General features: G+C 39.6%; 1 protein-coding gene across 2 annotated transcripts; it reads left to right on the top strand.

Moving 5' to 3' along the window:
- Positions 1–136: 136 nt before the first annotated feature.
- On the top strand, positions 137–26,794 carry LOC310995606 (glutamate receptor ionotropic, kainate 1; the record flags this gene model as incomplete). Of its 2 annotated transcripts, XM_083984703.1 has the most annotated exons (16): positions 164–248; positions 8,318–8,485; positions 8,619–8,876; positions 13,802–13,983; positions 16,128–16,181; positions 16,619–16,792; positions 17,630–17,773; positions 22,952–23,059; positions 23,538–23,579; positions 24,001–24,114; positions 24,206–24,409; positions 24,495–24,718; positions 25,119–25,237; positions 25,360–25,577; positions 26,136–26,361; positions 26,505–26,794. In XM_083984703.1, 16 exons carry the CDS (start codon positions 164–166, stop codon positions 26,792–26,794), a joined length of 2,610 nt encoding a protein of 869 aa, XP_083840829.1. The 2 variants fall into 2 exon arrangements, with proteins under 2 accessions (XP_083840830.1, XP_083840829.1); XM_083984704.1 differs by lacking the exon at positions 23,538–23,579 and having other exon boundaries at positions 137–248.

Below are 26,794 nucleotides of genomic sequence, written 5' to 3'. Positions count from 1 at the left end.
TGTTTATTTTTTTTTCTTCTTCATCACAATGTGTGAGGGATGGATGTGGGTCGGATGCCAGTTTATTTTCGTTACGGATACAAGGACTGGCAAGTTATCAGCATGAATTACAGAGGGCAGAAAAACTGATATCAATGTTAAATTCGACTCTGGAGGGAGGACCATGGCGAAAAGGAAGGGACTGTTATTTTCACTGCTGTACTTTATGGGAGAGTTTTGGCTCACTTCACAGCAAGTCCTGAGAATTGGTAAGTGGCAAGGTTGTCAAATGTTTGTGATTGCAATTCCACTGTTGCTCATTTCCCATTAATTAAGTACACTATTTTGTAATTTAAAATGATAAGAGTTCGACTTTTGTGGTTTACCATCCTGGTTGCTATGTTTAATCTCTTGCAGCACTTCTTGAGCATGTTCTGTATAAAAGCTAAGCAAATAAGCTTTCTACTAAATTAAATCCAGCCAGGATAATAATTGCAGTGGTTCTATATGTGACGATATCTAATCATAACAACTGTGCACCTTATTGTGCACCTGCTGCAGGTAAGTCCGTGGTTTGAGGATAACCTTTGACTTTTGGTACCACAAAAAGCTTACTACTGTATTTCCTTCCACTGATGCTCATGTATACTGATATTTTCGGGTGTTAAATGTTGTATTGTACCTTTTGACAATCTTCTTACTGAATCTAACAAATCATATTGTCAGTGCCCTGTACCATCCCCATATAGAGGCAGTGTGTGTGTGAGCTTCTATTAGGTGACATTGTAAAATACTGTCCTTAAGAGACTTTTTCCATCTGTTGTGATATTTCCACTGTACCTTTATACATCTCATTATGGGATTATTGTTTTTCCTTTCATAAAGGAGGTACTGAGGACAGAGGGCTGGTTGTCCACATGAAACAACTCAGTTTCATCAAAATCATGTTAATCCTGTTTGGTTGGCCAATGCCAGTCTCTCTCTCTCTCTCTCTCTCTCTCTCTCTCTCTCTCTCTCTCTCTCTCTCTCTCTCTCTCTCTCTCTCTCTCTCTCCGTTCCTCCATGTTGACAGTGCAGGTCAGCAGCAGAGGAATGATAAAGTTGCACCACCGCTGCATCTGAAAGCATGCACTGTTGGCTTGATGTTGTTGCAATCTGTAATGGGTGCAAAAAATGAAGAGTGATACATTGTTTATATTTGGCTTCTGGTGTACCTAACTCAGAAGTTTTTTAGATTTGATGCACACGTATGCTGATAGCCAGTGACATCTGTGAATGCGGATCTGAGTCCAAAGTTGTCTGCTGAGCCTTTGAGAATTGGAAAGAACTCTGCTTTCGACTTCACTCTGCACTTGCAATTAGACAAACACAGCTCATGCTCCAACCATTCCCCTTTGATTTCTGATGTAACGTTATAACAATGGGCCCATGGTTGGTAGCAAATTAATGCTCTTTGCTTCTCTCCCATTGGTTAGCCACTGTTCCTCTCATGGGTTATATGATTGCATCAGAAAAATGACTTTTTTCAATTTAGGCCTCGGGACTCTCTGCTCCACTGAATGCCCAGGGCAGATGTATTTTTCCAGATTTGCTCTACTTCTAAAGACTTAAACAATCAGACTTGTGGCGTTGCGTAACTTTAAAGGCTAATAGGCTGGTGCCACCTCTCTGTTCTGACAGTCCCGATCTGTGCTCTATATTGTTAATCTCTCTCAATCGTCTATCACTCTCCGAGGCCATCTAATCTTTGTCATTCTCTTCATGACCCGCACACATAATCTCTCCCATATGGTGTGTGGCTTGGTTCAATTAACATTTTTCTGCCTTGGCAAGTGTTGGCATCAGATTGTGTTCGGCTTTCACTCTTTTCACTGGGGTTGGTAATAATGGTAAATCTTCTCCCCCAAGCCCTTAAACAACTAACACTAATCTTCTTTATGCAAAAAGTCTCTTCCCCAAATATGGTACTTAGGCATCGACCAAATCTCATCATTGGGGAGAGCACAGAAGCAGCAGTTTGTGGCTTGGCCTGCACTCTATATTTACTGTTGGTTCAGTTCCTGTTTCCCTTTGCTTGCATGCTTAATGTATTGGTGAAAAGTGATGTGTTTTTTTAATGATTCAATTCATGCATTGTGGAAGGTGTGATTAGCTACAATTGGCCAGTGAAATATCACATTATATATCCATCAAGCCATTCAATAGTCCAGTGGTTTTAAAGCTGCAATTTTTCCAGATGTATTTTTTCTTTGGTCTAAATGTTTTGGTCCTTGGTCGCAAGCAGCTATCCTATAAACAGAGAAACCTCAGTGCTCTACATCAAACGCAGATAGTAGACTGGTTAGGACCTCCTTATTCATTCACAGTCTGGCATGGGCCCAGGTTAGAGTGGTGCTGGTGGTGTTGTTGGGGTGTGGGGAGGGAGGGGGGTTCTCACTGGGAACTGGCCCAGGATGGGGAGAGGGGAGAAAGCAAAACACTACGTCATTGTGTTCCTCTGCTTTAAAAGACTCCCCTTCATGTGATAATTGCAGAGTCACAACATCGCAGATAAGAATCGTAATCTTAACACCAGTTTCTTAATATTAACCTCTTACTTTAATGTTTCTGGATTTAAAAAGGGATCCATACAGCTGCCTAAACCTGAACCTTATCTTTCTTGCTGTTTGCAGTGATGGGGGGGTAACAGAAGTCTATAAAAGGCACAGCCTACGGGTTTATAATAATTTGCTTGCAGCAAGAGCAGAAGCTTTTGTTTTTGTGACCTCCTGGCATGCATCACCCCACAGCAGTGTCTGGCCTATTAAAGATGAGATAGAAGCTCAGTGATCCTGAAAATTATATTGGAAAGTAACTAATGGTGGCTATACTATAGCAAGAGTTTTTTTGTTTTTTGTTTTTTTGTATAAATGCATTAATCATAACACTGTGGTAAAACAAATGAGCCCAAAAACCAGTATGAAGCTTCCTTTACATAAGAAGCTGATTCAACATACCAGTACAGGTAGAATTTTTATCTTATTTTTCAGGGCTGAATATAGGTGGTTTCATGATTGGCTCTAAGTTTATAGTTTTATCTGCAACTCCAAGTTCAAACTTGTAATTACTTAAGAATAAATTAACTCTAACTTTCTTGCCCATTTGTTCATTTGTGTGCTAATAGCCTATTGAGTGAGTGCACTGATCCATGTGTCATCTGCAAACAGAAAGTGTGAAGTGATTATTCCCCATTTACCTCTTTCCCCATTGAAAAAAACAAACAAAAACGGATCCCATTTACAGTGTTGACTTGTCCTACTCCATGAAATGCAGAATAAGGACACTCTGAGCTGTGATCCCATGACCCACTTTTGGAGTTACACTCCCAAAAGTGACAGCAAGGCTTGTTTTGAGGCAGATTTGTTTACAGGTCACGTGTCACATCACAAGAGACATAAAGGATTGGTTTTTTTGTCAGTATAAATCAAACTAAACATAGCTATGTATCCCAATCATAATTTAAATAACTTTTTTTTAAATGAACAAATGTTTGATCATGTGTGAGACATAATGTGATTTGCATGATCTCAAAATTAGTGGGGAGGCATGTCACTGAAATAAGTGAAGACATTGAGCTTCAAATGTGATTTAAAATGTGACTGTTCGTCTAAAGTAAAGCTTGATTAAAAATGTAAAAATACTTTTGTGTGTCAGTATACATTGCAATGCAAAAATGACAAAAGATGCATCACCATCACTGAAATGTTTATTTATTATTTAACTAAAATGTAAAACGTCCCTCTCAGCACATATTCTGGTCCCAGTTGTTGAATTACTGAATTATAAAAATTGTATTATCTATTGATGCAATGGAATGAATATTGTCTAAATAAACTGGGTTCTTTAAACTCAATTATTGATACAGGTATCAACAAAGGTCCAATTTGAAGCAATGATGATGTTGTGAACCAAACATTAGTGCCTGTTTGGATCCATCTTGCAAAGAGATGCAGATACCATACTTTATTAAGCCATGATCAAGGCTGACTAATGTATAGGTATTGGAGCCAATTCAAAGACTGTTTGATCAACTTAAAACATGTCTGTCTGAAAGGCAGAGGGAATCATTAAAAGCCATTCTGGACATCAATGTTGACTGAGTCTCATTGGGCCATAATTGTTAAAGCCATGGGGTAGAGACAAACTTAATTATTTTCATGGTGATACGTGCATAGTGTTTTGTGAGGTCTTCAATAGAAATTGCCTGGAGATATAAGACTACGATTCCCTGCCTGAGTTTTCTAACCACATGAATACACTATAAGCTAATTTGAAACCAATTTTCCAAATGAAGTAGAGTACTGCTGCTGCTTCACTCCAGATGGTTGATGTGGTCATAGGTACGGTACTAACAGAGTCAATATAGTTGAGTTTAGTTCCCTGCTGCACAATAACCAAGCAAACAGATGGATTAGTCATTTTCCTGATGCAGTGTATAAAGACCTCTGGTGCATTAATAATGTGTGTTGTCTGAAGACATTTTAACAAAGAGCTCAGCTACTTTAAATAATCTAAATATTTTCCAGTGGTATCTTTTTGACGTAGACCACAGCTGATTGCTTGGACCAGTGCTCTTCAAGATGAGCTGCAGACAAACAGCCATCAGACTGAATCCCGCGGGTCGCTCTTTGGAAATCAAGAAACTCATTATACTTTAAAGAGAAATTTAAGATCTTATCTTGAGTGGAAATGAGAGAAGAGATGAATGTATTTTCTTTCACTGTGAGCTGCGCCTTACCGGCAGGACTCTTAGAGGAAATGAATAAGTGAATAAGTGAACAGTGCAATAACATAGATATTATATTTGTCTTTTGCTGACAATAAAACTTCTGTGTGTTATGATGTTGCCACAGTCCAACAGCTGCAAATATATCTTTTTTATTCATGACATAAGCGTTATTGATGTAATGGGATTATTAATGGGGTTACAGTCATTTCTCAGTCTGGGCTGTAATGTAATATCAATATATTATTAAAAGTAACTGGTAAATGCTGAATTCATAAGCTAATTGTATGGTGTTTTAGGCAGCAGCAGAGAGCCTCTCAGTTATTTTCATTAATCAAGGTGTGTTCATTTGTATCATTTTCATGAATACAGTGCAGATTCATGCAGTACATTCTTGGCTCTTTCATTAGAGTGGATGCTTGTGGTTCTGCATGTGATTAGAGGTCACCTACAAAAAATGTAAATCAGAAAATTTAAATAGCAGCAGCTATTTTTGCCTTTCACACAAACTGGACTGTCTGACTCCGCAGCCTTGTTAAAGTGTGAGAAAAACAAAATCACTGATTGGAAATGGTGCTCTGATGCTGCCACTTGAATTATATTGTTATTGAATAGTTAATAAGGTCTGTGACATTTGCATGTATTTGCTTCAAGAGTCTTTGCACTTGAGAAAAACTGAAATCAAGGAAGGTTGGTCTGAAATCGTGTTTATTACCCCTTTTATGGTCAAAACACCTTGAAAGGGAAAGTCACAAAGACACCACAGTCGAATATATTTCCTTGGCAAATCTGGGAGAGGGTTAATGTATTTTTTCCTGAGAATTTCATATTCCACTGGATAGAATTAAGGACTTTAACAGGTCCCAGCAGCTGCTCACTGAGGCTTGGTAACCATAATTAGGATTGGCACTTTCAAGCATGCTTTTAGTGACCAGGGAGTCCAGACAAAGCTCTCTCAGTTTGGGGTTTGAGGCTATGCTACACCAGAGAAAAAGGTCATTCACAATCAAGGTCTCAAGGGGAGCTTTTTAAAGGCCCTTTCTCCTCCCAAATCAATCACAATTTCACAGGCAATTCTTCAAAGACTGTTAGAGAGTGCAATGACCTATTGCCATCTGTATTCTCTGTGTTGTGAAGTGAGGTCATTTGTACACTATTGCAACATTGAAATGGTGTCTTTAGGATTTGCATTCATAGTTAATGTAACAGTTGATTAATAAGTCTGAAAAATAGTCTTTCAGACTTTTTTTGTTTTCTTGTTGCAGGAAAAAATCATATGAATGCGAGAACATGAGGACAGTAACATTTGTTTTCGGATAAAGAAACCGACTCAACCCAACTGTTCAGAGACCAGCCTTGTGTCTGTCTGCGCTCGTGAATGTCAATGTAGTGAGAACAAACGTTTAACCCTGAATGTATTATACCAGAAATCCTATCACTTGAGGCCCAGATGTTTTAAATGATTTACATTTGAAAGGCTTGGGTGAAATCGACGTGCAGGGGCATTTGCAGCAGGGATAAAGACACTGAATCTCACACGACTTTGCTGGCCCTATATACAGGTGGTGACAATCCAGCATTTTTCTGGCCTTAATCCTTGTGTTTTTCATGCTGCGCTTTATGTAACTGAAATGTAAAACACTGTATGTAGCGCTCGTGCCTGGCTGGAGTCATATATGGCCATATAGCCGGCCATGGCATGCTAGACCTGTCATCTTTCTGGAGCAGCCTGGTGGATTAAGAGTTGGATGGTTTTCAGAATGATCTTCTCAACTCTGGAGCGACCCCCCCGCCCCCCCATCTGTGGCCCTGGCACACACAGTCAGCTGGAAAGTGATTGTATTTAAAAAGAGAAATGTATCTTGAAAATTAAAGCTCGACACATGTGGTTTCAGCTCATTTTGGAAAGAATAATCAGTGTTTAGCGCCTCATAGGAACCGTATCACATTGTTGTCCGTTCCATTCAAAGAGGTGGAATAGGAAGCAGACATGTCCATAATATTTCTGTATTCATAACAATGACTACTTAGGATTTATATTTGGTGCCTTTTTAATTTCTCTGATATTTGGAGGTTATTATTTTCTTGAAACAATTAGTCTGATTAACTGATTGAATGCCGTTTTAAACTTGGTTTTGTTATGAAAAGCCCTCTGTTCTGCTACTTTTGGCTTGTTGGTACTTAGAATAATTACTGAAGAGTCAGACATGATGTTCAAATCCCCTTTGCACGGCCGATGATTAAGTATGTTTTAGTAAATGAAAAATTATGCTTAGACTTACAATAGAGTTTCAACATGAACACTGTTTGTCACTGTTTATAGAGTTTACAGTAGCTTCCGCTTTCTTTGTGGTTTATATGGGTTTTAAGGAGCTGTGATTTTTACACACTGTAGTTTACACATGAAGCAAAGAAGTGCTGGATTAAAGAGAATAAACAGAAAAATACCACAGGAAGGATTAGACAAATCAATTCATCTACACATCCAGATAGGAAAGAAAAATGAAAAAAAAGTTAGTGTTCAAGTCAAAAGGAAATTAAGAAGTTAACTAAGACAGTCCATAAAGTAAAAAAACAAAAAAAAAAAACAGGGCTGAACAATTAATCATAAATAGTACAGAAATTGCTATCTGGCCAAATGTAGTATCCTAATAGCAAGAGAACTTTTTGATTTGAAGGTCAAATGTGTCACAGCGTGCCATAAATGAAACATTGTGGTACAACAGAAAATGACCATGGCCACTGTTATCGTCTTCATACTGCAAATATCTGTAAGAAATAATCCCAGTATGATTTTTGGTTTTTAGTTTTTTGCAAATTGGCCAGGCCCAACATGGAAGTATTTAGAGTGTTAGCGTATCTTTTCTAAAGCAAGATCATCTCTCATAGCCAGAGTTTTGGCAGTCTGAGCCAGATCACTTAGCCTTTAACCTCTTTTCAGTAAATTACTGTACATTGTGTTTTGGGGCTTGTCTACACAGACACTATCAATCATGAGCCGGTGGGAACACAATTAAGAATGATTTCATCAAAGGTGACTGCTGTCCTGAGCAGCAAATTGTAAAAGACAGTAAATACAATGTGAATCAGTGCAGCTGTTAATCTGTCAAACTGGAGTGAATTACTGTTTTGACAGGAACACGGGAATAGGACGATGCTTTAAAATGTCTGCCATGATAATGTTTTAAAGGACAGCCTGTAATGAACTATTGTGACATGCTTTTCTGACCAAATCATCCCACTCTTTCATAAAAGCTATTGTGTCAGCTTGAGAAATTTAGGCCGTGGAAAGAGGGTGAAGTCAGTAAAGATCAAGCTTTTCTCTGAATGAGATTAAATCCTGTCATATAAACCAGGTCCTTCAGCAGCATTATGTGATAGAAGGACGAAGACAATCAGTCCACATTATACAACTGTGAGAATTCAATTGTGATCACTGTAAAAAAAAAAATGTTATAATGGAAGGAGAGTGACTGAGCTGTGTGAAGTCATACAATCAATAACTTTTCTGTTGCTGCCTCAGTGTGATGTGGCTAAAACTCTCACCTCCCCCTGTCTCTCCTCTTCCTACAGGGGGCATCTTTGAGACGCTTGAGAATGAGCCCATTAGTGTTGAAGAACTGGCCTTTAAATTTGCTGTAACCAACATAAACAGGAACCGGACCTTAATGCCAAACACCACATTGACCTATGACATCCAGAGAATAAACCTATTTGACAGTTTTGAGGCTTCAAGAAGAGGTAAGGATCAGCTCGTTAAATTCTGAAAGACTTTTGTGATGAAGAATCAATTAAAGAGATTGTTGTTGTGAGAGTGTCTTCCCTGTTGCCCATTTGTTACTTTCTCTCTCCACGTCCTGTTTCATTACCGCAGCGTGCGACCAGTTGGCATTGGGTGTCGGGGCTGTGTTTGGCCCCTCTCACAGCTCATCTGTCAGTGCCGTCCAGTCCATTTGTAACGCCCTGGAAGTCCCTCACATCCAGACACGCTGGAAACACCCTTCAGTGGACAACAAAGACAGCTTCTACATTAATCTCTATCCTGAATACGCCTCCATAAGCCGAGCGGTGTTGGACATAGTGCAGTTCTACAAGTGGAAGACGGTCACTGTGGTCTATGAGGATGCAACTGGTGAGTGCAGATGAGAGCAGACGACAAGAGACATGCAGTGTTATTCCCAGAGGGAGATTGAGATATCAGAAAAAAAGATAAATATCAGTTCTCATACAAACACATGCTATATGCTATACCTATTTGATCAAATCTATTTAAACAAAAAGCAAATGACAATACACATTATGCGACAAATTGTTGTTTTATTTTCAAGATCAGGGTCTTTACACACTCAGAAGTGTTTGTGCAAATAAACAGCCAATCACCAGCAGTATTATCTTGGTCCTCCATGCTCATTGGTCCAATCATGCACAATATTCACTTCTTCTGCACTGAAATTGTGATAAAACATTAACCCACTGTATATCAAACCAATCAAACCAGTTCAGTCAATCCATATTAAACCCCCAGCTCTAACTCAGCTCTGAGGAAAACAGCACTACAGAGTCTCTTTTTTTTCTGACGGACACAAATGCACCGCAGGTTCTGATCACACTGTTCAGCCTTTTTCAACTGCCCCAAACGTTTTTTCCGACAGGTAAAACCTCTCTGTGAGTTTTATCTGCGGCAGGCACAACCCCAGGTTTCCTCAGAAATAACCACCTCTTGGGGTTTTATACACACCACAGCCTTTTTCTTCAAAACTTGATCAACTAACCACTGACATCAGCAGCAGCAATTTAAAAGCAGTGTTGCAGTGCTGAAGAGTACAAGTGTGGAGCAAAGTGCAGATTTACAGAGAAGGCCAAGGTGTAGAGATAATGTTTTTTTTCATGTGCACTGCCTCTCTGATATACTATAGGCGTGTGTGCCATAGCTTTGACAGAGGCTGCATCATCACTGACTGTACTCTGGCTGTTGCTGTGCAAAAATTGTGCATGCGTGTTCTGTAATTGAATCAGATCAGTAAGGATACACTGCTTAAATGAGAAGAAAATGTGGCAACAAGTTAGCACTTTTGTACAGAGTGTGTGTTTTCTTATTGTTTATCGGACACCCTCATGGACGTTATTCTGTTCAGGTATTGTAGAAGGTCATTTATTGTTGTTAATGAGGCTGCACCTTCTCAAAAAGAAAGGTGTTTGTAGTATTTTGTCTAGGCTACTTAGTTTATATCTTTGAGAGTCGGTGTAAATATTTGAAACAAGGCACAATGACTGAGTCAACAGGCATGTGTGTGTTACATGTCCCAAAATCCTGCTCAAGTGTTTGTCGGTGGTAGAAGTAAAGCACCATTATGACATCTAAGTCAAGTGATGAGGAGTCACAGTGATATAAAGGACAGATAATATTACCTCACTGACTAATGCATATGTGAATATACTGTATATGATGGTGTAAGCAAACATATGCAGGAATACATGTTATGGTATGAATATTTATATGCTCAGTATACGTATATAATATGACCATATGTCCATCATGATTATTGCATGTATCTATTTATGAAACACAATAATGTGCCACCTATAAGATGCAGCGTCTCTCTTTGGAGCAATAAAGACCATCATACTGAGAGAATAATCATTGTTTTATATAAATTTAAATAATGAGGTGCTGAGATCCTACTTGACATAAATACACTAATTAATCTTCAAAGATGGAAGGAAAACTCCAATATAACATGAACCGATGCTAGAGGAAACATTGACTAAGCAGAAAAGAGGAGAAAACTCTTAATGGATGAAAACGTAAAATCAATCGACAATATAAGAACTGAATTTTCTCATTTAAACTTTCTGTACAAATCAGTCGTTGAGTGCTTTTCAGAGACATCAAAGGGAACATTAATATTCTAATAACGTTCCGAAAGTCTCTCCATTTGGCAGCTTGATGACATTTGTAGCCTAATTTTTCCAGTGTTATAGGTCAGAGGTGATGCACCTTTCTTTTGATACTGATTTGAAATATGATTGCTTTTTGTATTTCCTTCCTTATTCTACACCTATAATGCAATTAACACATCTTAAATAATATGAATTACACCCTGTAAAACCCAAATATAGTAAAAACCTATTGGAAAGAAAATTCAACAAGTCAAGCTTTCCTGCTGTAGGAGGCCTTTGAGGCTGAATCTTCCATTCTTTTGAACAATGTACTCATTTTTGTTTATCGTCAGAGCATTAAACCATATGTTCGGACACACTTCCAGAAGTATTCCAATGGTGCGTGGAGGGAAATTACATCTTCAGTGAGAGCTGGACCAGAAAAAATAGTATTGGGACAAATATATATTATATACAGTATATATATCCCGAGTGATACCAATCATGGAGCATGGAGCGTGTTTTTTTGGTCAGGGCTCAATGTCCACATTGGCTGCGCAGTAAGTGGCTTGTTGGTTTTCTTTGTCCGCTTGACCACAAGCATTATCACTGACTCTTCATCACTTGCATCAGTGTAATCTAATTCTATGTTCACATCACTCTCTCCATACAATAGCAATAACAGTCACATACTGCACACTGTACCAAGGATCTCTCCTTGCAGGTGGCATTCTGAAATGGAAAAAAATAAAATTGAAACAAATGTACCGTAAATAGCACATGTGCTTGTAACCTGCAGGAAAAGATGGGGTTGTGAGGAATTGATTACAATATAAACTGTTTACACATTCACTAGTCACACGGTATTGTATGGCCAATCTATCGTACTCTCTGATTATCATCCTGAAAGGTGTGCAGCCCCCAGTTTACCAACACACCCTATACACTCCTGAACACCCACACCTGCTCCAGAACATTATTAACCATCTCCAATCATCCCCCATAACTGAGTTTCTTTAGAAAGTCCTGCTTTTTGTGAGAAGAGGAAACTGCTAAAAGAGTTACAGGTGGTTAGAAATCATTATAAGTAGAGGAAAATAATAAACCATGGCAATATAATTTCCATATAAATATTATAACAATTTATGTTATATATTACAGTAATATTTGTAACCCAATATGGCTAAGGGCTAGAATGTATAGAACATGTGTAGTTTAAAGTTATTTTGGGAAAATTTCGATTGAAGTTAGTAGTTGAGTTAATAGTTGAACAACAACAACAACAAAATATATCTTTTGGGGGGGGGGAAACAAAAAATGTTGTAGTTCTGCAACACTGGGTTTACAGTTGTGTTCTGCCTGTTGAAAAAATGAGTGATTACTACTGATTACGTTAATCAAAAATGTCACTTTCTATTTTAGCCTCTGAAACGTACTATAGATTTTCTGGTTATCTGTGTTTTATGTCACTGTACACAATCATCAGATAAAAAAGACCATAAGATCATATCACAAATTGTGTACTGTGTATTGTAAAGACACTATTAACTCACAGACTTACTGGATTTCTTACTTAAGCACAACGGTTCGCACCACAGATTTCCTCCTATATATAGAAAAAAATCAAATTCATCTACAGTAGTATGAGGATATAAAACAAGCTAAATAATACTGCAGTCAGACTGCAGACTGTTAGGTCTAAAGGCCAGATGGCTGCACAGACACCTGCACCAAGCATCATCCCAAAACATCAAACTTCTGCTGTGTGGTCACATAACCTTGTCTGTCAATGACCACTGCTGCACCACCCTCACTGCAGTAACAGCAACTCATTAAAATACACACAACAGAGGGAACACAACAACAACTACACACAAAACTGCTGTTTATTAATGCCACATAGAAATAAATTACTAATAAGCAGCACAAACTTTATAAGGAGGGCTAGTAAACGCAGTATGTTCCTTACCTTTTCTCCTTTGACCTTGTGTCACACTCCACACACAGAGGTCACAGCACAGCTGGTTTCTGTCATGAATCCGGTACCAGTTGTGATTGTAACTTTGAGAGCAATGTGCAGACAGAGCAGAAATTAATAGTCTCCCACAGACTGGTTGTAGGTTGTGAATCTGATGGACTGTCGTGACCCCGCTATTTAAAATTATTATTTCACTGAATGAAAACTCCTGCCTTTTATGTGTGTATGGAGCTGTACAAAGCAGACTGCAGGCTGCAGGCTTCATCTGTGCATGCAGTGCCACTCAGTTTGTCGTAGAGTAGCCTATGGCTCCTATGTGAACACACCTCTCTTAAACCTGACATACAGGTGCAGTGACCAAAACGCACCAATCCCTCCTTCTCCACAGCAACCCAGGCTGTTAGTGGGGGGTCATTTAAACTGTAGAAATGGTTTACCTGGCATTGGAAAACAAGGTTTGATCCGATTTATCTCATGACTTTACCTGACAAAATAATAGCTGCCCTACACGCTGACAACAACTTCCCTGAAACTAACTAATCATGAATTAAAGGACAATTTCCAGTCATTACTTTCAAAATACAGAGATGTACTCAAAGCAGTCAAAAATGAACTAAACAAAATTAATTTTGAGGTAATTACATTAGTCCGGACAGAATCAGAGACTTTAACCATGTATATCATACAGCAACAATTCCAGGTTATTGGACCAAGATTGTAAAAATGTAATTATTGAAGAGTGGGTGAAGCCAAAAGCAGAAGAATCATGATCTAAGGGTTTTGTGTTTACTTCTCACTAACTCTAGCTAAATCTGATGAGTGAGCTTGTTTGGTGATGCTAACAGAGCAATTTAAATATGTTGACCTGACTCCGCCAGATTGTCTTATGATCTAATGTAATATTGTCGCAGTGGTTGTTGATTTCAGGTCAACAGTTTGCTACAGCTTGACAAAAACCACCTAAGGCTTCCAACAATAAATTAGCTGTTAAAACAGTGATAAACTAACACTGAAGCAGATTTCTTTTTTGAAACTTAGGTAGCCTGCTATGAAACACACTGATTGAAATTTCACAATCAAAATCATATCGTGTTAATTGTACAGTCTTAAAATAAGGTTTTTATTTGGAATATTTTACCAATGAGTTGTTTGTCATTGTTGAGTGAGACAAATAATATATTTTCTTCTTTTAATTGAAGGGCTCATTCGTTTGCAAGAGTTAATCAAAGCTCCATCCAGATACAGCATTAAAATCAAGATCCGCCAGCTGCCAACAGGAAGTAAAGACGCCCGTCCTCTGTTGAAGGAGATGAAGAAGGGGAAGGAGTTCTACGTCATCTTTGACTGCTCTTACCAAACATCAGCAGATGTTCTCAAGCAGGTAAATAACACAAGCATCCACCAGCATGTTGTCCACTCGGCAGAGGTCGCTGAACTCATGGGCTTAGTTGAAAGCTTCACACCTAAAATGCAATATCCAGGGCCGTAGCCAGGGTTTTCAAATTGGTGAGGTCCGGAGGGGGGGGGGGGGTATGTGAACAGGTGGAAAATGTTCACATTATTGACAAAAAACTATGCATCACTTTGGACCCCTCTATGCATAATTACATCAAAATGACCCACAATTATATAAAGTACACTTAGACTTTTTATTATTATTATTAGACCTATTACTGTAGTTAGGCTACTGTATGAAAGGAGCCTGATTGAGCCTTACACCACTGACCAGCAGGACAGATTTGTCATGTGGTTTTCAGCCTTTTTTTTTTTTCAAGTATATTTTTTGGCTTTTTGCCTTTATTTGATAGCACAGTGAGACAGACAGGAAAGAGGGAGGCAGAGAGAGGGGGAATGACATGCAGGAAAGGTCTGCCCGACGCAGGACTCGAACCAGGGACGCCCTGCATTTGGGTCTGTAGCCTCTACATGGGGCGACCGCCTTAACCACTGCGCCATGCACCGCCCCGGTTTTCAGCCTTTTAACATCAGGTTTTGTTCCTTCTCCATTAAATAATGTGCAGTGAAAAAGTATTTGCCCCCTTCCGGATGTCTTACTTTCTTGCAGATTTGTCACAATTAAATGTAAATTTTTATTTTTTTTTATTGTATGGCAGCCATCTAGGGAAGGTTTTCACCACTGTTCTGCTTAGCGTTCTCCTTTAGTGGATAAAGGCGCCTCTCACCGTGGTTCACTGGCGTCCCAAAGCTTTAGAAATGTCTTTGTAACACTTTCCTGACCGGTACAGTAGGTGTCAATTATTAGTTTTTTCATCTGTTCTTGAATGTCTTTCATGCAAAAAATGCCAAAAGAAAATTCATTATCACAGTTAGTTCATGATTTAACTATGCATCACTTTGGACGCCTCTAGCTATACATATCAAAATGACCCACAATTATATAAAGTAGACTTAGACTTTTTATCAGGCTAGTTGAGCCTTACACCGCTGACCAGCAGGACAGACCTGTCCTGTGGTTTTCAGCCTTTTAACATCAGGTAGCCTATTGTTCCCTCTCCATTAAATACAGTGCAGTGAAAAAGTATTTGCCCTCTTCCGGATTTCTTACTTTCTTGCAGATTTGTCACACTTAAATGTTTTATTTTATTTTATGACCTCATAGCTGGCTACGGCCATGGCAATATCCTGTCAGAGACCCACTTTGACCACAGAAATCCATATGAATTTTTCAATGGAGAATACTCCCTGTGCTATTTTTGTATTTCTTCATTGCTTTTGGTTTAATATTCACTATGTGCGAGATTAGTCAAATTCGATCCCCTTCAGAAATCCTATGTTCATTTCCAAATCCAAGCAGAGCCTATTTCTGAGCCAGACATACACATTTAGAACTGAAAGCTGTGCGGAAGATTAATTGGACACTACACTGACGGGAGCAAATTGTGACATACAGTTTACTCACTCCAATACTTGTTAATGCAAACCACGCAAACAATACAAAGTGAAACAATCAAATGGATGAATGGCGTCAGGGGAAGAGAAATGTATTTTTCTCGGCTGGAGCAAGAATGTGGTGTGAATCAGAAGCTCACCTGCAGCAGCCTTCTCTCCATTGAGGATGTTTACATCAGCAGGTGCAGGAGCAGTGCTGCCTGCGTCATGGGGGACCCTACCCGACTGGCCCATGGACTGTTTGACCCCCTCCTCTCGGGCAGGAGGCTGTAGAGCATTAATACCAGAACAACAAGGCTCAAATGCAGCTTCTACCCAGAGGCTGTCAGACTCTTCAACTGTGTTTCTCACTGAATACAAAGGCCGATGTGATGCTTATGTGCTGTTCTGCTCGGTTCTATTACTTTAATCACTGCACTTAAGTATTTATTAGTTAGGTTTATTTATTATTAATTAGTTATATACTTATTAGGTGTATTTATTTATGTATTAGTCATGTTTATTAATTGCTTATTTTGATATATAAACATAACTCACTGTTATTGTATGCTGCTGGTCCTGGGTCGAGATGAAGAAAACACTCTAAACCCCTCCTTCCTTTCTCATCCTGTTTAGATCTTGTCGATGGGGATGATGACTGAATATTACCACTTCTTCTTCACCACACTGGTAAGAAAATCACCCTTCTGTAACCTTTACACTCCCAACATAGGATGGTTGTTTAATTCATCATCCATAGGAGTGTTGACTGTTGAGGTTTTCCTTTGTAACTGTGTGAAAAATCCTGATGGGTTCAGTATGTGCGTTCTGTTCCATTGTCTTAATTAAGTGTCCTTTTTTCCTAAGTGGGTTTAGATGTGTGTTCACATAGACATTCTGTTATGCAAAGATTATGCAGATGGCCTCAAACATCTGTGGTTTGTTTTATAATAAGATTGCTGGATGTTTTCAGTGCCCTTGGCATAATTTCATCGTATAACAATGTTGTTCCACTATTTTTGTCCCATTACCCTTGCTGAATAAGTTACATTTTATTTATGGTCTATTTAAGCAGAATTGCATTAAATCTGCATTGATATTGTTGCTGTGTTGTTGTCCCTCAATAGGACCTGTTTGCCCTCGACCTGGAGCCGTACCGCTACAGTGGGGTCAACATGACAGGGTTCAGGCTACTCAACATAGACAGCCCTCAGGTGGCCTCGGTGGTGGAGAGGTGGGCCATGGAGCGGCTGCAGGCTCCCTCCAAAGCCGAGACAGGAATGATGGAGGGTATGATGACAGTAAGTTTGTGTTTTGCTTTCTACTTTTAATCCTCATGTTTGCAATCCATGTTAACAGCATTCTCTCTGATAGTGATGGTGACTCTGCTCACACACTGTAAAGAGGTCTCTGAAAGCTAACCTCTCTAGAGCTGAACAACAGTAGTATCTATGAACAGTTTTCATGTTTGCTAGAAAAGTTGTACATCCATAGGTGAAAACAATAAATTTGTCATAGCTAGTTCAATTTCTACACCGATTTCTTTCTCTATGGGTTTGATGTGGGTTTGTGAGAAATGTGTGTGTGTAAGAGTAAAGGAATAAACACAATTCCCCTCCAAACACCCACAATCAGTGGGAAATGATTCATATTTAACTGATGTGACATTTTATTTACATAAACTTGGACAAAAACTGTATATGGATATAACTTGGGTCCATTCTCTGGATACAGACCCAATCACTGGGAGATTTTATATGTAAATGTGTGGACACATAGCCCCCCTGGAACCCTGAAAAAGGCCTTTACAGAAGTTTAATCGCAGCCCCTCACCGCCCACACTTGAGTATATAATTCATCCATCCACCATGTTTGATTCTGATTGTACACACAATCAGAAAGAAAGTACTTTGGCTAAAATTGCTCACCAGATTGTGCTCACTGCAGCTGATTTTAGTCGCCTGTTTGATTGCTCTCTGTGTAGTTTGCAGAAGTAGTGTTGCATTATTTTAGCAGGTATGTTTCAGGAAACCACATGGTGCTATACTTGTGCATCAGCCCTGATGTGATAAGTGCATGACATGTGCAATTGTGATTCCCACTGATGGATAATGACGGCGGCCGTGTTCCTTTTTCAGACCGAAGCTGCTCTGATGTACGACGCCGTCTACATGGTGGCCGCTGCCTCGCAACGCGCTTCCCAGATGACTGTCAGCTCCCTCCAGTGCCACAGACATAAACCCTGGCGCTTTGGATCACGCTTCATGAACATGCTCAAAGATGTGAGTAAGGTTTATGAACACCTGTTCATCCATACATACATACATACATACATCCATTTCATTTCGTTGGGGTGCAGGTGCAGAGACAGTCAGTAGGATCAGATGTGTCCTGCATGTTGGACATTTCTGAGACTAGTGGGTTGTCAACTGGCTCCCGACGGGAGCGGTCCATCTGCAGCTTTTTATATGAATATTTAAACAGGATGACATAATAACAGATTTTTTATATGCTCTCCCTGAAAATTAACACTAATTTCAAAATAAATGTAATTGAAACTTCACAACTTTACTGCTTGAACTCAAAAAGTATGACAATAAATATCCTGTGGCGAAAAATCTTAGGTTATAACGAACCATCAGTCTGGCAGCAGATGGGACCAGAACACAGTGAGACTGAGGCAAGTTTAAAAGCAAACACTGACAGTTTGACAAACATGCTGGTTGTTCAGTGGTAATTATCCCTGTTTCATTGTCAAAGCAGTTGGACAGTTATACACAGTTTTGGTTCTTCAGGCTCAGTGATTCAGCACAATCAGTGTGAAAAAAAATGCTAAAGTAAGTGCCATTTCAGCTTTAATTTCAGTGGGATCGTAAACTGCATGTGCACACAGAAAAACCAGAAAATGGCAAATGACTATATAGAATGAGGAGCACGGACGACTGCAAATCGCTGAAGAAAAACTCTTGACAGCTCTGTGTCTGCACAGCAAGTCAAGAGTGCTCTCCAGGATGTAAGTGTGCATGTTTCCTTGTTCAAAAGAAGTCTTCATGACCATAACCTCACAGTATTAACCACAGGATGCAAACATCTGGTTAATCCTTCACAACAGAAAGGACAAGCAGCAAAAAGAAATAGCGTCTGGAACAAAGTTGTTGAGAAAACCCCTTTAAAATCAAAATGATGGAAAATGAGGAGGAAAATAAAAGGAAGAGCTCATGACCCAAAGCCACCAGCTCATCTGTAAAACATGGCAGTGGTTCTGTTGTGGCCTGAGCTTGTACGGCTGCCAACAGAGCTGGCACACCGGAGTTTATTGATGATTTCACTGCTGACAGAAACAACAGGATGAATGCTGAATGATTCAGCCAAATGCGTCAAAACTCACTGGACGACAGTTCATCATTCAGTGGCAGCGTGAGCTTCAGCATTCGGCCAAAGCAACCAAAGAGCTTTTCAGCATGAACAGGTGTGAATATCCTTGAATGGCTGAGTCAGTCACCTCTTTGCGGTCCGACTGAGATGCTTTCCACTTGCTGCAGGTCGGACTAACGGCAGTGACCTGCTGCAATAAGCTAGAGCTGAAGGAGGCTACAGTGAAGACCTGAGAGAGCTTCACTAGAAGTAGATACAAAGTGTCTAGCAATGTCTATAGATAAAACAGACTCCCACACACTTCTATGTATGTCCTCAACTTAAAGCTAAAACTTGTCACTCTGAAAGGAAACCCACTGGTTTAATTCAAACTGAATGTGCTGAAGCACAGAGCCTGAAGAATAAAAATGTGTAAATGTCCAAATTCTAACAGCCTGGACTGCAAGTTAATTTGGATTTCTTTCTTTCTCTCTCTTCACTCTTGTTATACTGCTCTGTCTAATTAAACGTTTCCCTGACAAATGAGCTTTTCAATAGCGAGCGGGGACATAATATTGAAGGACACAGGAAACGCCAAAGAGCCCAGAGAGCCGAGTGAGAGAAATAAACTTTCTAGTCTCAGAAGATTTTGTCTATAATTAGTCTTATGATTAGCATTTTCACATAAACACATTAGATATGAGCTTCTCGTCCACTGATGATTAACAGTGTTGTGTTCGATCTTATAAATACAACAACCTACATCCTCTCAAGCACGTTCAAGCTGTTTTTTAATCAGTGCTCTAATTTAAAAGGATCGTTCTTTTCTTTCCACATTTTATCCTATTAACAACTAATCATATGTACTTCACATAACCAGCTATTATTTAAAAAAAAAACACACAGGTAATTAGTCTTTGATGTAAAAGCTTAGCAGAGGTTCACTAAACAGGAGAGAAAATGACCATATGTGTAGACCGAGGAGACGGAGGCACAGGTGTGTGGGCAGGCGGAGATCAGGAGGGCAGGAAGAGCTGAGGACGACGACTGGAGGGTGATGGAATTACAGGGTTTTTTTTGTTTGTTTATTTTATTTAAGAGAGGGAGACATATTTTATGAACATTTGCATGTAAATATACCAGATTATAGTCCCAGGCTAATTTCCTGCTGTCCCTTAGCAGGTTAATGTCATGGGTTGCAGGGTTTGGAGAGATGTGAGTGTCAGGATCACACGGGCGAAATACTGAAAATGGAAAAGGAACTAGTAGAAACCTTGACAATGTTGTCATTATTATCAATTGTATTACTATATCAACTATATTTTACTGTATTAATTTACATTTACTGCTATATATTATGGGGATGTTTGAGTTTTGGTCTGTAAATTTGTTGCTGTCAACATATAGTCTGTCTTTATTTTTTATATATCATATGGCTGAGAATCATGTGTTGAATCTGCCAAAGTTTTACTTGACAATTTTGGCATTTTTTCTACAAAATACAAAACATGATGGTCACTGTGGTTGATCTCATACAGTAAGACATTTACAAGTCTCTGCAGGTTGGTTTTGACACTGTGCTGAAACCAGTGGCTGCACATATGGTGGGAAAATTGTGTCATTGCTTTGAAAATCAGCTGCAGCAACATATAGGGAATGTAAGTTAAATAGCTAAAAACATGCAATTCACAGGGTACAGTAAATCATAACTAACTCTGAAATGTCAAGTGCCCTTGAGGAAGATGGGGACTCCAGCAGCTTGGCCTGCACTCTGCTCTCTATGGGGGAGGGAATAGAAAAAGATAAAAATCCCCTGCAGGAATCAGCACTGAGTCACATATTTGATACAAAAAAAAAGTTTTGAAAAGAAAGTTTGACAAAGAGCTCACAGCTCCTGAAATTCAAGTCCATCTGTAGTGTTTTTTCTGACAAGCATATGCAGGACCATGTGAGGGTGGCACACATGGCTTGAAGGAAGAGGGGAGACAGGACATTTTTCACAGTTTCCTCAGTGTTTATGTTAATGGTGTTCTACAGTGAGGCTTCATCGTTTGGTTTGAATGTCATTCTTATCCTTTCTATCATCTGGACTTTCCAGTTCAAGAAGATTCATGTCATCACTACGTGTACAGTAATGACACCAACACATGGTGACAGAGGCAGAGACAGTTTTGATTGGTGAGGATTTAAAAGGAGACTTAATGACAGGAATAAATCTGGATTTAAGGGTCATGTAGGTCTCACAGATGTGTGCAATAAGACTGTGTGAAGCGGTCTAATCAAAGAGCAACTTCACCAAATGATACCCTGTAACCCCTGTCTATACAGGCTGAAGATCTTTACATTAGAAACATTAACTCCTGGTTATTGTACACATAAAATTGTGTTTGTATGTGTAATTTGCAATGTGAGAACAAGCCACTGCCTCCCTTGTAATGTGTATTTCTCTTTGTTTAGAGCCCAACCTTTAACGTAAATCATAATCTAGCGCTTGTGAAACAGTGCAGTAGGTTGATTTCAATCCTGACCTGCTCTCTGTTGCTTGTTTCACATATTAGAACACATTTATTTTGTTTCCAGTGGACATTTTTATTTTTTTATTCTCTCTGATATAAACTGAGTGATAAGGTAAGCTTCTGTTTAGGGGCTCAAAAAACAAGATAGTGAATTACAAAAGCTCATTGTCGTTGGGCATCTCCTAATACACCTGTAATTGATTTCTAACAAAGGGGATTTTAGAGTGGATTGAGTTTGGAGGTGTAGCATTACACTAAATTAGTTACCCAGATTATTAGATTATGTCATCATGAATTATTCAATGAGGGACATTTTACCTCAAAATCTATTTATTCATCCAGAGAGTCTCAGTGTGACTATAGTGGCAGCTTTTGCCAGGACTATGTGCTCAGTGGCATTTGGTTTGTGTTGCTCACAGTCCCTCCCAATATTTCCTAGTCCTGAGAGCACACACAAAGCGAGTTGCACCAGTGAGATCTTAAATACAAAAATCATGACAAACACGTGTCACACAGCTCTTCTCCTGTACACCATGCTTTATTTCCCAAACGTGTCTGTCTGTTTTTTCATCCTCCTGTCCCTTCTCAAACATAACCACAGTTTATTACTATGACACTTGCAATAATCTGTAGGTTTTGCCGAGAACTACTTTCCTCCAGCCAACCGTCTTGTGTTTTGCGCAGGAGGAGTAAACTGTTCAAAACAAGTTGTATGGATTATCATGAGTGACCCACTTTTTCAGTATGTAAATAAGGGGAGCAGCAGCAGCATGCTTTTGTTTACGCAGCCAAAGTCTTTTCATCAGTGTGTGATTAGATTATGTCTCCTTTGAATGTAATGTAGATGCAGAGAAGGGAGTTCTGGCACAACCTCACCTGCTTCCAAGAAACATGGAGATGAGGGGGAAACAAGTTATTTAGTAGAGGCAAATGTCTCAAATACTGTGCAAATAGGACGGAGTTTAAAATTCTGTATCTACCCTCTGTTTGTGTGTTTTGGTGTGAAATGTCCCTTTAATTAAACTTTTCACTACACTTTGATTAGTAGCCAAAAGCATCTGAAATCCTGAAAAGCCATAGGTTGAATGCAGGGCAAATGTACAGAAGCTGTATTGATTTGTAGCCATGCCATCTTCCCATAAATAACTGGCTTCTCTGTCAGTGCAGAATTGAGATGCAGCTCATTTCTCAAAGCCCTCTGTAATAGAGATTTAACCTGACTGTTATTTAAGCGAGCTCACATCATTATGAGCTGCATTCAAATATCTCTGAGCTCACCCACTGCTCTCCTCTCAGACAGGGGCCATGCCTGCCTGCTCTGTTTACATCACCGTCCACCATGTTGTATACTCAGAGATACTTAATACTTCCATTCAGTATCCAGCCAATGCAAAAAAAAAGAAAGAAAGACCTCTATTAAAATGCAGTTAGCCTTTGTCAGTGTTCATTGCTTAATGGAAGGGTCATCAATTATTCATGTTTTAAGAATTGTTTGCATTTTTCCAGGCCTCTGACTTTGCATTTATGTACGTGACAGTAAAAACCTAGGGATTCATCGGTTTTGTTTTCTGCTCTCTCTCTTCGCCACAGGCACAATGGAACGGCTTGACAGGACAAATAATTATAAACAAGACAGACGGCCTGCGGAAGGAATTTGATTTAGACGTCATCAGCCTAAAGGAGGATGGCTTGGAGAAGGTGAACTATCTGACCCGTGTTTATAGCAGATTGTTCATAAAGGCTGTTATTTTGCTGTAGAAATTCAGGGGCAAAGCTGAACTGAGGCAGACTGCTATTCACTGTAATCTTGTTTTTCCCTATAAGATGTTGCTGTTAAACTATATACAAAATTCACAGAATTAAACAATAGCTTAAATCTGGTGTGATGGGGTTCAGGTTAGGAATGTGTAGCTTTCATTTTAAACTCAAAAGTTTGTGGATACTGTAATTACTGACAATGCTGCTTCTACCGTTGACAGGTCAGTCATAAGCCTGTTATGTGTTTATTTCTCCACTACAAATAACCTAAACCTGTGTTGGGAACAAAGATTGCATTTAAAACAAAACAAGACTTACTATATCTATCTCAAAGCTATAATTTCACCACCATTGTTGTACATTTTTCTAAGTTCAGGGCTCTGTGATTAAAATGCTTTCTCTTTATTATTTCTGCAAGACAATCGCAGGCAACAACCGCCTCAATAAAGTGTGGAAAAAGGTCTGTACATAAGATGCATTGGCAGACTAAAGGATTATAGACACTGTGCCAATTGACTGCACAGTGTCTATAGCACCATCTATATACGTCTATAGCCTGATGCTTTCTGTGATGTGACGTCTCCCCTTTACATAATGAGTAGGTTTTAGGTTTTAGGTTCTGGTCAAGGGAAATGTTCAACATTTCTGTCCTGGACATTACATAGTTTTATAAGATATTGTGTTTTGACCTCCTTTCCTTCCTTGTCCTCTCACACTCCCTCATCTCTGTATGTTTTCTGTACATTTTGCCTCTTAGTACTTGTATCTTTTTCCTTTGCATTGTTTACCATGCAAGTGTATGCCATGTGAAGGTGATTCAGACGGTTGAGGATCCTTGACATCCAGTCAATGTGGTTATTTGGATATTTTATTCTTTACAGATTGGCGTGTGGAACTCTCAAACAGGCCTTAATTTAACAGACAGCAACAAAGATTCATCCACAAACGTGACTGACTCAATGGCCAACAGAACCCTTATTGTCACTACTATTCTGGTATGAATTTGAAGTGCAATCGCGATCAGACAATATTTGTTCGACCGTGTCTTGATAAAACTAATGAGTCTGTGCTGTGGCTTTTCTCCAGGAAAATCCTTACGTCATGTATAAGAAGTCTGATAAGCCGCTGTATGGAAACGACCGCTTTGAGGGCTACTGCCTCGACCTGCTCAAAGAGCTCTCCAACATTTTAGGCTTCTCCTATGAGGTGAAGCTGGTGTCAGACGGTAAATACGGTGCTCAGAACGACAAAGGCGAGTGGAACGGCATGGTGCGAGAACTCATTGATCACGTGAGTATCAATCAGGCTTACTTCTAGAGAAACAACATTCAGGTGATCAGCAATGTCAGCTGATTGTGTTTTTCTTCTCTGCCAGGTGGCCGATCTCGCCGTGGCTCCTCTCACTATCACGTATGTGAGGGAAAAGGTGATCGATTTCTCTAAGCCCTTCATGACACTGGGGATCAGCATCCTCTACCATAAACCCAACGGCACCAATCCAGGAGTGTTCTCCTTCCTCAACCCACTGTCTCCTGATATCTGGATGTATGTGTTGCTGGCATGCCTTGGTGTCAGCTGTGTGCTGTTTGTCATTGCCAGGTAAAGTGCTACATGTGGAAAAAAAGTGAAACAACTGGATTCAACAATACATACTGTATTTAGGATTTAGCAACATTAAACATGGTTTAGGATTTGTAGATTTGCCATAGCTCAATAAGTGTGTTGTAAATGCTAATGAATGAAACAAAATAATAACCAGCAATTTGGATTTTTCAGTAATCAATCATTAATACCAGCTGCAATAGGTTACATGTTTCTGTATCACTGGTCAGCAATGTGTCAGAATGACAATTTCCTGTTTTTCTGATGCCAGTAAAAAGAACTGGAAAAGATGTAAGACGTAGGCAGTAATGATTAAATATAAGCTGTTTCCTCAGAGGTAAATATTGTTTTATATTTGGTTTCAACATCATTTTTATGTTTGATTCTTCACTTTCAGGTTCACTCCATATGAGTGGTACAACCCTCACCCCTGCAACCCAGACTCAGATGTGGTTGAAAACAACTTCACTCTGATAAATAGTGTCTGGTTTGGAGTTGGAGCACTTATGCAACAAGGTATATTTACTGAAGGTTCCCAACCGTAAACCACCTTTGTTCATAGAAATGTTAGTGTGGTCATCACTGTCTCATGAGGTATTTGTAGAGTTCACAATTTACTATGTGCTCTCATCTAACAGGATCTGAACTGATGCCTAAGGCCCTCTCCACCAGGATAGTTGGTGGAATATGGTGGTTCTTTACATTGATTATAATCTCCTCATATACTGCCAACTTGGCTGCCTTTCTCACTGTGGAGAGAATGGACTCTCCAATTGACTCTGCAGATGACTTGGCCAAGCAGACCAAAATAGAGTATGGTGCTGTAAGAGACGGCTCCACCATGACCTTTTTTAAGGTAACCTTGCCTCTACTGTAAATGGGAAAGTAATTGTACAATAGTGAGGGGGAGGGTTGCAGACATGAGCACCACTTTTGAGGGCAGTTAGCCTGACAGGTTTTACCCCTGAGCCATCAGTTCTCAGTCATCACACTTACATGATATTCATTGTCCGATGGGTTGGCAGAGAACAGAATTGGGGGGGGGGGAGGCAGCAAAAGGTCAGTAGCTTAGAAATGTCTTCATACCCACAGCAGCAACACAAAAACCTGTGGGCAGTTTTTCTATGAAGATTTGAATGATGTATTACTTTGCTTGTAGCACATGTACCAGTTTATCTGGATGTGTGGTGGAAACTGAATTAACTTGAGGAAGAGTTGTACATACTTGTCACATCCCATCTCCTGCCGTGCCTCAGAATGATCGCTCCAGTCAGCAGACAGCCTGAAAACACTGTTTTATTTGAAATATTGTAGGAATAAGTGTCAACCACTGACTGTGTAGCCTATCAACATCATCTATTGTGTTGAACACATTGTTTTGAACTTCCATAAATCCTGACTCTTGTTTCAACAGAAATCTAAGATCTCAACTTATGAGAAAATGTGGGCCTTCATGAGCAGCAGGAAAAATACAGCCTTGGTGAAAAACAACCGGGAGGGGATCCAACGGGTCCTCACCACAGACTATGCTCTTCTGATGGAGTCTACCAGCATTGAATACATCAGCCAGCGCAACTGCAACCTCACACAGATCGGGGGCTTGATAGATTCAAAGGGCTATGGTGTGGGAACACCAATTGGTAAGAGTGATGAGTAGAAATTACACACTAACCGCAATAACCAATAAATGCTCCTTAAACGTCTAGGAAAACAACAAACCCAGCTCTTATGTAGCTTGTAATAGAAGTAATCATGGTTTTCGATCTGGTGTTTCCTGCTGTAGGCTCCCCTTACAGAGACAAGGTCACCATTGCCATCTTGCAGCTTCAGGAGGAAGGAAAGCTGCACATGATGAAGGAGAAATGGTGGAGGGGGAATGGCTGTCCAGAGGAGGACAGCAAAGAGGCCAGTGCCCTGGGTGTGGAAAACATAGGGGGAATCTTTATCGTGCTGGCAGCTGGACTAGTCCTCTCAGTTTTTGTAGCGATCGGAGAGTTTATTTACAAATCCAGAAAAAACTTGGACATTGAGGAGGTGAGTGTCGGCCAGTGCGAATGGCACAACAAGTATTAA

Source organism: Trachurus trachurus, assembly GCF_905171665.1.
Source record: "Trachurus trachurus genome assembly, chromosome: 13".
In the NCBI taxonomy this organism is placed as follows: domain Eukaryota; kingdom Metazoa; phylum Chordata; class Actinopteri; order Carangiformes; family Carangidae; genus Trachurus; species Trachurus trachurus.
The sequence above is the reverse complement of the archived record's forward strand: the minus strand, read 5'-3'. Positions and strand labels throughout refer to the sequence as shown.